Raw genomic sequence first — 12,502 nt, 5'->3', positions numbered from 1 at the left:
TCGTTCCCCGATTAATGGTGCCCATACTGCTCCAGGGTGGTTCTCATTATGCGTCTACAGTGACTGATTTTCAGCATTAGCAAAAATTTTTAAAATGCATTTTTAAACGTGTTTATCTACTTTTTGAAGTTTCAGCCAGTTAGGAAATAGATTGTTTTATTGTCTGAACACGAAAAAATGATGTAACTTACATACACTGAACCCAAAATCACATTTAAAAAACACTAGAAGATTCACTTAAAAGTGAAAACTCAGTGAATTTCTTCATTTCAAGTGGCTCATGTACATTTCACTTGCCTCTCATTTGAATTTTAAGTGACCGAATCAATATACACTAGCTCATCACTTGAGTTTTAAGTGACCGGCATTGAATGTCTTCGATGCTCACTTGAAATCCACTTGACCGGTCACTTAAGCCAATATTCACTTGCCCATCACTTAAAATTCAAGTGATTTTTTGCATAGCGAATGTCAACAATGTCAGTATTGATTGTTTCATTGTTGTTTGGAAAAGAAACAACAGAGGTTTGTTTGAGTTGGTAGGTGCAGAATTAAAGTAATTTATATGTTATTAAACAATGATATTTTCCATAGGTCGGCCGACAGAAACATCGTGTGAACCGGTTAACACGTCGCAAAGACCTTTTTGAAGCAATCAGGTTTCGGATACGTTTTCCGATGATGATTTATTTTGGAAATATTTAAGTGAAATTAAAGTAAGTATCATGCAAAACAATAAATACTAGTTAAATTTAATTTTTTTTATTATTATTTCAGAAAAGATCAACCCGAATGTCTCGTCAAAGTGAGGAAGTCAATGATTTTTCGAAGCCGAAAAATATGTTTGAACCCAAATAAGGAGAAAAAGTGACGTTTTTTTACGATGTATTTTTTTAAATAAATAATTGTTTTGTAGTAACAAAGTTGATTAATGTTTGATATTCTGAAATTTCACCTAAAAACCACTACAACTGAAAGATATTAATGACCTGAGCAAACATTTGAAATTGACTTTGCCATTCACTTGAAATTCACTTGATCGCTCACTTAAGTGATTTCACTTGACGGTCACTTAAAATTCACATGAATTTACGTATGGCGAAAATTCACTCCAGATGTCACTTACCTTTAAAGTGAAAATTATTTTCGGTGTATTATAGCTTTTTTCTATGGAAAAATATGCGTCCTCCTTAAGGTGGTCATTATGCCCTTATCACCCCTATATATTATGAAGGTTTGCTAGCGTTTTAAAATTCCAAAGTTTTCCCATTTTCCCAAAAAATGAATAAAATGATGAATAAAAAAAATCAATGTTAAACCCTGAAATTTTCAACAATTGTTACCCAGAACTTGTTAGCCGGTATGAAATCAAGACAAATACATCGACACCTGTAGCATGCAGCATCAAATTGACAGGTTTATGGAACGAATTCAATGAAATTGGTATCTAATCATTGTTTTGCTTCACAATTTTCACAATTTTGCAAGAACATTTAGGTGATTCTAGATTTTTTTTTATTGTTGTAGAAAAAAAAATTGTGCAGCTTGTAAAGAAATATGTAGAAAATAGACCGAAATATAATATTAAATCATCTTATCAACTCAAATGGGAATTTATCTTACAAAACATAAAATCATCAGATTGTAGGGCAATATTCAGTTATTTTATAAATGCAGTTAAACGTTTTACAAATCTAAAGACAGGTTATAGAATTAATGTTTTCCTTTATATAAAGTAGTGGAAAACTGCAGTAATGCCCTAGTAATTTGAACTAAAGATTTGTGGAAATATAGAAAATCATGAATGGGACTGGGCTGAATTTTCATCGTTTGAATGTAAGTTATTATTTTGCATCAGGGTAAAGTCCTAAGCGTTCGACAGGAGCTTGTTTTCGACACAATTGGACATATTGGAACATTAATTCCAGCTAAGTATGAAAAACAAGCCTTTCTCTGGACTGGATACAATTTTGAATGAGTGAATTTTCAATAAAGAAAAATCTTGAAAAAGATCCAACACTACCCTCGTGTGAAAATTTTTCATTTTATCTTCCAAAGATTTCAATAATCTCATAGATATGTAATGTTTGTACAATTCACAGTTTTCCGATAATGTCAATTTTATCCCATTCATCTTAAATCTCAACTAATCCCCTCCATCCGTTCTCTTTTTCTCTATTTCCAGCTAACACCTCGGATCTTTAGAATAGCAATAGTACTATGCATCATCATCGCCATCTTCTCACAAGCCACAGACAGCGCACAGAGTAAGTAGCAGAAAAAACAAACTTGAATCCGCTTGACATTCTGTTTCAAATATCACGCTCTTTGGGCCTAGGTTTACCGCCTTCAGTCAGCTGAAGTCGGTAGCCGTTAGAAATAAATAATAACAATTTATCACCCAAACTAGATCATAAATTTTGAACCGACTTGGCACAGAAAACAATCACCCCCTCGTTTGATTGATGATCCGATAGGGTTGCTTAAGCTGGCTGACAAACGGCTTCCCTAAAGTCATCACTTGAAATTGAGCTGATTTTTATCTGTTGCCGTTTCCTGCAATCATTCATTGTACTTAATTCCTAAATTCTAAGCCAATCCTTTACCATTTGTTTTGAAATCAAACTTCCCAGCAAAGCGAAGAATACGCCGACCCACCAGCCTGAAGTCGTCGTCGACAGCTAAGCAAACACCAGCGGAAGAGGACAATCAGATCCCTGTGAAAAAGCAGGCCCAGGACCGGTCCGATCAGGCCCCAGCATCAGCCACCAATCGGTTTCGGGTGCGGTCCAAGACGCGAGGTGGAACCGCGGCCGCTGCGTTAGCAGGTGGAGCTGCGGGAGCCGCCGTTGTAGCTGGAGCAGCTAGCACCAACTCCCTGGTCACTAAGAAGGTTCAGGACAAAGATGGTTACAAGGTGTTTTTTTGTTGGGAGATTTGTTCGGTAAAGGGTATTGATAATATTTGTTTTTCTTTTTTTTATAGATCGTGTGTTACTATACGAACTGGTCCCAGTACCGTACCAAGCTAGGAAAGTTCGTTCCGGAGGACATCCCAGCTGATCTCTGTACCCACGTGATCTTCGCCTTTGGTTGGTTGAAAAAGGGCAAGCTCAGTTCGTTCGAAAGTAACGATGAAACCAAGGATGGCAAAACCGGTCTCTACGATCGTATTATGTCCCTGAAGAAGGCAAATCCGTCGTTGAAGATCCTGCTGGCCATCGGTGGTTGGTCGTTCGGAACCCAGAAGTTCAAGGAGATGTCCGCTACCCGGTACGCTCGACAGACCTTCATCTACTCAGCTATCCCGTTCCTGCGTCAGCGTAACTTCGACGGGCTGGATATGGATTGGGAGTACCCGAAGGGATCGGACGACAAGAAGAACTTCGTGCTGCTGTTGAAGGAGCTGAGGGAAGCGTTCGAGGCCGAATCTCAGGAAATTCGTCAACCACGACTGCTGCTGACGGCTGCCGTCCCAGTTGGTCCGGACAATGTTCGAGGAGGATACGATGTCCCTGCTGTGGCTAGCTACCTGGACTTCATTAATCTTATGGCCTACGATTTTCATGGCAAATGGGAACGAGAGACTGGACACAATGCCCCCTTGTATGCTCCCTCGTCTGACTCTGAATGGCGCAAGCAACTCTCGGTAGATTTCGCAGCTAATCTGTGGGTTAAGATGGGAGCTCCCAAGGACAAACTAGTCATCGGCATGCCAACCTATGGACGATCATTCACCCTTGCCAATACAGATCGCTACAAGGTCAACTCACCAGCCAGCGGAGGAGGCAAAGCTGGAGAATACACTAAGGAATCTGGTTTCCTGGCCTACTACGAGGTATGCGAGATGCTGCTCAACGGTGCCGTCTACATCTGGGACGAAGAAATGAAGGTCCCTTACATGGTTGATGGAGACCAGTGGGTTGGCTTCGATGATGAACGATCGATCCGTAATAAGATGGTGTGGATCAAGACTAATGGATACGCGGGAGCTATGGTTTGGACCGTTGATATGGACGACTTTAGCGGAACAGTTTGCGGTGGAAATGTCAAGTACCCACTAATTGGAGCTATGCGTGAGGAACTTCGTGGAGTTAGCCGAGGAAAGGATGCCAAGGATGTCAACTGGTCCGAGGTTGCTGCAACTATCCAGGAGAAGGTGGGTTGAAACTCGTAATTATTTTTGGAAGTAGATAGCCAACAAATTTTTATGCTTTTACAGGAAGTTGAAAAACCAGCTCCGATCAAGATTTCCGTCTCCGAACTGCTAAATAAGGTTCAGAAACCCCAGAAAAAGATCATCAAGCAGGGACTGGCTACAATCGAGAAAAACTGTAAGTTTCACGCACCTTCAGTATACACTTATTAATCTACATTAAAATAACCGTTGAATTTCTAGCCCGCCCCGGTCAAGTGTTCTGTTACCTAACGAGCTGGTCCGCCAAGCGTCCGGGAGCCGGAAAGTTTGAACCCAAGGACATCGACCCTAAACTTTGCACCCACGTCGTGTACGCCTTCGCCACCCTTAAGGACCACAAACTTACTGAAGCCAACGAGAACGATCCGGATATGTACGACGCTGTGATTGCTCTCCGAGAACAGAACCCAGACCTCCAAATCCTGCTGGCTATCGGTGGATGGGCCTTCGGATCTACTCCCTTCAAAGAGCTCACCTCAAACGTGTTCCGCATGAACCAGTTCGTCTACGAAGCTATCGAATTCCTGCGGGAGTACCAATTCAACGGTTTGGACGTGGACTGGGAATACCCACGTGGAGCCGATGACCGTAAAGCCTACGTTGACTTACTCCGTGAACTCCGTATCGCCTTCGAAGGAGAAGCCAAGACCTCTGGACAACCACGTCTACTTCTGACAGCCGCCGTTCCAGCCTCTTTCGAAGCTATCGCTGCCGGATACGACGTTCCGGAGATCTCCAAATACCTGGACTTCATCAACGTCATGACCTACGACTTCCACGGCCAATGGGAACGTCAAGTTGGACACAACTCGCCCCTTTATCCCCTAGACTCAGCCTCAGCCTACCAGAAGAAACTGACCGTTGACTTCAGCGCCCGGGAATGGGTTAAACAGGGTGCCCCCAAGGAAAAACTGCTCATCGGAATGCCCACCTACGGACGATCCTTCACCCTAGTCAACAATACCCAGTTCGATATCGGAGCTCCAGCTTCCGGTGGCGGAATGCCCGGTAAGTTCACCAACGAAGCCGGCTTCCTGAGCTACTACGAAATCTGCGCCTTCCTGGGAATCGATAACACTACGCTGGTGTGGGACTCGGAACAGCAGGTACCGTTTGCCTACCGCAAGGATCAGTGGGTTGGATTCGACGATGAACGATCGTTGAAGACGAAGGTATGTTCGGTGATTCTTTAAAATTTTACGCCTTTAAATTTTCATCTCTTTTTTTTTCGCAGATGGAATGGCTGAAGGATATGGGCTTCGGAGGTATTATGGTTTGGTCGATCGATATGGACGATTTCTCGGGGCGATGTGGAAATGGCAAGTTCCCACTGTTGAATGTCCTCAACAACGAACTGAAGGACTACAAGGTGGCACTGGAGTACGATGGACCCTACGAGACGCATGGACCACGGGGAGCTTACACCACCAAGGATCGTAAGTAGTTAGATTCTATCAGAACAGTCATTCTGTACGATTCGCAGACCGCAGACAGCTGCAAGCTCCAACTACTCTTGAAGCCAATCAAATACGGGCAAACACAGTACTGACCGCACGTCAAATGTTTGTGACCTCTGCTCCACTTTGGCGACTGTCGCACTCGGTCCGCAAATAATAAGTACATATATTGGAACGATTTTTTCGTGTTATCGGCAGTCAAAAACTACACGTTTGGATATCTCGTTCGAGTCACCGGAAGTTGAGGCAAGCCTACAAGTCGAAACCGGTGGAGGTACTTCATGATCGATCAAGAACTGCATCATGAAGAAGTCCACTCCACTATGCCTTTTCTTTATCCGTTTCCCGACGTTTAAGTTCAAACGATCAGCTCAGTTCCTCTCTCCCTCTGAGCTGTCCACAGCTGCTGCCAGTTGGCCATCGACGCCTCTCAAGGGTATTTTCTTACGTTATGTGTGTCCTTATGGCTGTAGCAAGAAACATCTTTCTTTAGCAAGTCCGAGATAAACAGGATCTCTGCCATTTAGGTTTAAAATCGTTGCAGAAACGCCTCGTACGAGGCTCACAAATGCTCTTGCCATATTTCATCACATGGTTCCGCAAGAAGTCACTTTAAGGCTTCCACGCCTTCATGTTTTTGAAGTCGACTTCGGCTTCAAATATACTCCAGTCAGTCCATTGGACTGAAGTCCAGCCAACTCTACTTCGACCTAGAAATGAATCCTTTAGAATGCTCACCAGTTAAATGGTTAACGACATTCTGTTGAACTAGATCCGTATTTCTGGAAGGTAACAAAAAATGTTGAATTAAGGCATTTAGCAGTTCAATTATCAAATCCTGTACACATATTTTTGCACGAGCGACGGAACGTTTCTGATAAGTATCAGAGGATCTCTGAATAAATCACTCAATTCTCTGAAAAGTTCCAAACCATGGACTCACAAGTCTGCGGGGGCTTTTGGTAGTTACTATATTCAGCAGTTCTACGTTCAGCTTGCCAACCCTGCGATGTGGATCTGATACCAGCACAACTCAATCATCTTCTCAATCACCATATGCTAATATAGCTGATGTGAATTGTGCTTAAGGTTTCGTTGAACAACTTCTACGCCTGCAGAGTGGGTCCACCACCATATTGAAGGCTGATAGTCACTTATAAAACGGTCTAGCTTACTGTAGATATAGCCGCTAAGTGATCAGTTTCGCCGCCTCGTCAGCGAAGCTCTTAGTTCTGCCTTTGCTGCTAGAGCCGCAGCCCGTCGCGTAGAGGATCGCCTTCAAGTCTTCTAAGCCAGCGGGCATGAGATTGAATCCCGGTCACGGCATACATAGTACATTTTCTGTGGATTAGTGGTTTTAGCATTTGTAAGAAGCTAGCTATCATATCCTTGAAAGATGAATTCTTTGAGTTAAGAAAAAGGAATCTCTTCAATGAAACATCAACTTTTATTTAGATTCTGTATGTGTTTGTGTTCGTTTTAAACACTGGAAGCCTAGGCATCGTTCGAGTCTTAGGAGGGCCAGTCCTCAGCCGTATCAAAAGCTGAACCCAACATATGTTACACTGCTTGCTTATTGTTTTTCTTAATTATTACGACGTCGTGAGCTCATCCAGGTTTATCCTCCAATGGGCTCTTCCTTTCTTAGCACACGTACCTAGCTATTCCCTTCACTTCCCTCCACATTTCCTTCACTTCACTTTTGGGATTTGGGATTTCGTTTGGCTTCCGAAGTCACCTTTTTCTTGTACTCCGCCGTTTGCCACTCAGTTACCAGGTCTTGCCTGAGAGTAGTTGATTTGTTAGGATGAATTGATCTCAGTGTGTATATCGACATTTACATTCGAACACCCCTCGATATGTCGATATTCATCGACTCTCCGACAGCTCGATTCACGCGGGCTCCCGGACCACCTGTCATATTGGTGAAAAACCGTCAGTTCGCGGGCAGAATGCCCTTCTTTAGTAATTTGAAAGTTTGGTAAGTAATCGAAAGGCAGAATCGCTAGTAAAGGCCAGTTTAGTTGCCAGTCGAAGACTTCGGTCCAGTTAAGGACTTCGATCCAGTTGAGGACTTCAGTCCAGTTTAGGACTCCGGTCCAGTAAAGGACTTCGGTCCAGTTTAGGATTTTGGTCCAGTTAAGAACTTCGGATCAGTTGAGGACTTCAGCCCATTTTAGAACTCCGGTCCAGTTAAGGCATAGTTACCAGACGAGAACTTCGGTCCAGTCGAGAACTTCGTTCCAGTTGAGGACTTCGGTCGAGTTAAGGGCTTCGGTCCAGTTGAGGACTTCAGTCCAGTTTAGGATTTCGGTCCAGTCAAAGACATCGGTTCAGTTGAAGACTTCGGTCCAGTTAAGGGCTTCGGTCCAGTTTAGAACTCCGGTCCAGTTGAGGACTTCAGTCCAGTTTAGGACTTCGGTCCAGTTAAGGGCTTCGATCCAGTTTAGAACTCCGGTCCAGTCTAAGAAATCGGTCCAGTTGAGGACTTCGTTCCAGTTGAAGACTTCGGTCCAGTTTAGGACTTCGGTCGAGTTTAAGTCTTCGATCCAGTTAAGGGCTTCGGTCCAGTTGAGGACTTCAGTTCAGTTTAGGATTTCGGTCCAGTTAAGGCCTTCGGCCCAGTTGAGGACTTCAGTCCAGTTTAGGACTTTGGTCCAGTCGAAGACATCGGTACAGTTGAGGACTTCATTCCAGTTTAGGACTTCGGTCCAGTAAAGGACTTCGGTCCAGTTTAGGATTTCGGTCCAGTTAAGGACTTTGGTCCAGTTGAGGACTTCAGTCCAGTTTAGGACTCCGGTACAGTCAAGGCATAGTTGCCAAACGAGAACTTCGGTCCAGTCGAGAACTTCGTTCCAGTTGAGGACTTCGGTCCAGTTAAGGGCTTCGGTCCAGTTGAGGACTTCAGTCCAGTTTAGGACTTCGGTCCAATTGAGGACTTCGGTCCAGTTTAGGACTTCAGCCCAGTTAAGGACTTCGGTAAAGTCGAAGACATCGGTCCAGTTGAGGACTTCGGTCCAGTTTAGGACTTCGGTCCATTTAAGGACTTCTGTCCAGTCAATGCGTAGTTGCCAGTTGAGGTCTTCGTTCCGGTTGAGGATTTCGGTCCAGTTTAGGTCTTCGGTCTAGTTGAGGGCTTCGGTCCAGTTGAGAACTTCGGTACAATTTAGAACTTCGGTCCAGTTTAGGACTTCGGTCCAGTTAAGGACTTCGGTCCAGTTTAGGACTTCGGTCCAGTTTAGGACTTCGGTCCAGTTAAGGACTTCGGTCCAGTCGAAGACATCAGTTCAGTTTAGGACTTCGGCCCTGTTAAAGGATTCGGTCCAGTTAGTGCATAGTTGCCAGACGAGAATTTCGGTCCAGTCGAGAACTTCGTTCCAGTTGAGGACTTCGGTCCAGTTGAGGGCTTCGATCCAGTTGAGAACTTCAGTCCAGTTAAGGACTTCGGTCCAGTTAAGGGCTTCGGTCCAGTTGAGAACTTAAGTCCAGTTGAGGACTTCGGTCCAGTCGAAGACACCAGTCCAGTTGAGGACTTCGGTCCAGTTTAGGACTTCGGCCCAGTTAAGGGCTTCGGTCCAGTTGAGGACTTGAATCCAGTTGAGGACTTCGGTCCAGTTAAGGACTGAGGTCCAGTTTAGGACTTCTGTCCAGTTTAGGACTTCTGTCCAGTTTAGGACTTCGTTCCAGTTGAGGACTTTGGTCCATTTAAGGACTTCGGCCCAGTTTAGAACTTCGGCCTACTTTAGGACTTCGGTCCATTTAAGGACTTCTGTCCAGTCAATGCATAGTTGCCAGTTGAAGTCTTCGGTCCAGTTAAAGACTTCCAGTTGAGGACTCCAGTTCAGTTAAGGGCTTAAGTCCAATCAAGACAAAGTCGCCAGACGAGGACTTTGGTCCAATCTAGGAAAAGTAGCCAGATGATGACCTCGGTTCAGTGAAGGTAAAGTTGCAAGTCGATGACTTCGGTCCAATCAAGACAAAGTTGCCAGTCGAGAAACATCCGTTATTCAAAGTCTAAGAAAAAAAAATCCGAAAAGCATGCTTCGGAAAAGATTGTAGATCTGCCACGAAATTCTAAAAAAAAATCACTTAGTGTCCAAGAAAGCTGAAGTTAGAACTTATACGTTGCACATAAGGATATTTTTTTTCTTGGACACTCAACTAGTGCTGTCAGTTCCTTTATCACGGTCAGGGTTTGATCATGAGGGAAATTTTGAATTCCTGCTGCTCTGGAGAGCTCACGAGATCCTCGGTCTGCCCTAGGGCCGATTAGAAAATCTATCGGTGGCGTTGGGCAAGCTGCAAAACAAGAGAATGCCTAAGATCCCTTAATAAAACGGACTTGGTTACTTTCTTACTGTGTATGTTATGGTTTATAATATAAATGCTAGATCTCAAATTGCAGGGGAGTGTTCACACTTTACCCTTACCTTACCCTTAATCCTGTAAAAAGCCCAGCCTCAGAAGTAAACCCCCGAATGTTAGGGTGGGCAACCGAAGATCACAGATTGTCTTGCCTAAAAGGTCCAATAGTATTCAAGCACATTGCCAAAGTCTTCATAAGCAAGGGAGGGTAAGAGCTACTTACGGGTCCTGTATCTTCGAGAAGTATTCAAAAGCCGCCATTCCACAGCCTTTGAATAAACTCTTACAAATTAGGTGTAGTCCACTTTTCAAAAATACAAAACAGGAAAAATCAAGCTTACGCGTTGAAGTCACATACCGATTCCTAGATATGTAATTATAAAAACCCATCGTATAAGGTCACTAATTTTTTGTTTCAATTCCCTTCCAGCAAACGAGGTCGTCTGCGCCGAGGAAGATGGTCACATCAGCTACCATCCGGATAAGAGCGACTGCACCCACTACTTCATGTGCGAGGGAGAACGGAAACATCACATGCCATGCCCCGCCCAGTTGGTGTTCAACCCAAATGAGAACGTGTGCGATTGGCCGGAAAATGTCGAAGGCTGCCAGAGCCATACGCAGACGCCACCTGCTGCCTAAGAGCGTTCATATGAACCAACCTTTGAAAGGGGTCGTCGGGTTCAATCAAGTAGATCCTTGGATGTCCTGGAGAGCTAATCGCAATTATTCATGAGAGAACAAATATTTCATAATCATACAGACAGACGAAAGAAGAAAGAACACTATTCATGTCCCTACACAGAGAGAAAAACTTAAAAGTAATTTGTCCGAGTAACGAATATTGCTACCCAGGGATGTACTTCTGAACAGGAAATACTCCACGTGAGTTTGGATTTCGAGGAAGCGACAATCCAAACCATCGTCGAAAACTGTTGTAAATATTTACTCAAATTTTCCCACGTAATTCTACCCTACACTTCAAATTATTCGCACATATTCACACACAATCGCAGGGCAGATCAGTCATGAATCTGAAACCTTCAGACTTGATTTTAAAATTTCACACAGAGATCGTTGTTTCATTTCAAAACAGATCATTCAAATTCGTTTAGCATTCACTGAACACAAAATTTAACAGAATTTATTCCGGAAACTCACGTACACGCAAACATACTTTTCTCTTAGAAACTATACATCTAACATGTACTATTTATATACAAAACCGTTAAGGAAATGCCTTAAGCTTAAGTATTGTTAAATATGTTAGTACGATTACCCAACAGGATGAGAAAGAAAGAAAAAACAAAGTAAAATCGAAGAAAAAAAACGAAGTAATATAAAACAAAGGTAAATGATAACATTTATCTTTGAAAGTAGAAAATCCTCGTAAAATTACAACATCAACATGAACAGTAAACAAAATTATCCTTCACTAAACAAATAAGACGTTCCGAATTCTTTCCAGAGAGTGAAACAAAAAATTACAACAAATATCCAGCTGCAACAAAAAAATCAACTCTGTGTAAATGTGTTTTTTGAGTAGATGTATAAAATCTGTGATAATTAAGTGTATATACCGAGCGAAAATCGAAATCACACAAAACACACACACGCAAATCAACAAAGCGAATGTTACAAAAGCGACAACTAAATTGATCAACCTATCAAAAAAAAGTGAAACCATGCGCAGAGGATAACCAATTTTGTTTCCCCCTCACATCCAATCATAAATCGAAAAAGGGAGTTAGGATTAAAGAAGAGCAGGATTCAAAGCGGACTGGTGCACACGGGAAGCTGAATGAGCTGACTGGTTTCTGACTATTTATCCGAGAAATCGTGCAGCTACATTAGAACTTCCGGCCGTTGTTGTCACTAGATTTGAATTGAAAGCAACAAAAAATCAAAATACGGATTCGAATGACACAAACAACTACAACATAATGGAAGAGGACTTGGGATTGGAGAATGCAGAGAAATCGAATTCGGAGAAAAATAAATCAATGATACACACATTACACGAATATGAAGTGACTCTAGAGTGTAGCATATGTATTGTAATTTACCCGAAGAAATAAATTTATTTTAAAACGTACCGTTTTGGTTTTGATAACTGTCCGAAAACAGCTTTGAAATAGGTCAACAATATTTTGACGTGTGAGATTGTGTAGTTTTGAAGCTATTCAGAAATGGATACAGGTTTGTGATAGGAAAATCCTCGAAAAATCAACACAGGCATTTGTCAAATTTAAATAAACATAATGTAGTAAAAAGATAAATTTATCGATAGTCTGAACGTCTGAACAAAATTGATTAAATATCTCTTTTATTATATTGTAATACAGTTGTCATTTAATGATGATGATGATGATGATGATATATGTAGTTTCTCTCATCGTGACATATTTTTACCCCTAAATGTATGCAGCGCCCTTATGCCTTTTCTTTTAAAAACATTTATGACAGAAAAAATGTAAAAAATT

General features: G+C 42.5%; 1 protein-coding gene across 5 annotated transcripts in view; it reads left to right on the top strand.

Annotated features, from left to right (window-relative positions):
- The window catches only part of LOC129755442 (probable chitinase 10), a 180,005-nt gene extending 167,891 nt beyond the window's left edge, over positions 1–12,114 (top strand). For all 5 annotated transcript variants that reach the window (XM_055751939.1, XM_055751938.1, XM_055751937.1 and 2 more), the window contains 7 exons: positions 2,186–2,267; positions 2,634–2,917; positions 2,986–4,158; positions 4,222–4,333; positions 4,399–5,369; positions 5,432–5,633; positions 10,450–12,114. In XM_055751939.1, the coding sequence (XP_055607914.1) occupies positions 2,186–2,267; positions 2,634–2,917; positions 2,986–4,158; positions 4,222–4,333; positions 4,399–5,369; positions 5,432–5,633; positions 10,450–10,661 (3,036 nt within the window). In that variant the 3' untranslated portion in view covers positions 10,662–12,114. The remainder of the gene's footprint in view (positions 1–2,185; positions 2,268–2,633; positions 2,918–2,985; positions 4,159–4,221; positions 4,334–4,398; positions 5,370–5,431; positions 5,634–10,449) is intronic.
- The last annotated feature ends 388 nt before the right edge of the window (positions 12,115–12,502 follow it).

The sequence above is a fragment of the Uranotaenia lowii genome, chromosome 3, assembly GCF_029784155.1.
Source record: "Uranotaenia lowii strain MFRU-FL chromosome 3, ASM2978415v1, whole genome shotgun sequence".
Lineage (NCBI taxonomy): Eukaryota > Metazoa > Arthropoda > Insecta > Diptera > Culicidae > Uranotaenia > Uranotaenia lowii.
The sequence above is the reverse complement of the archived record's forward strand: the minus strand, read 5'-3'. Positions and strand labels throughout refer to the sequence as shown.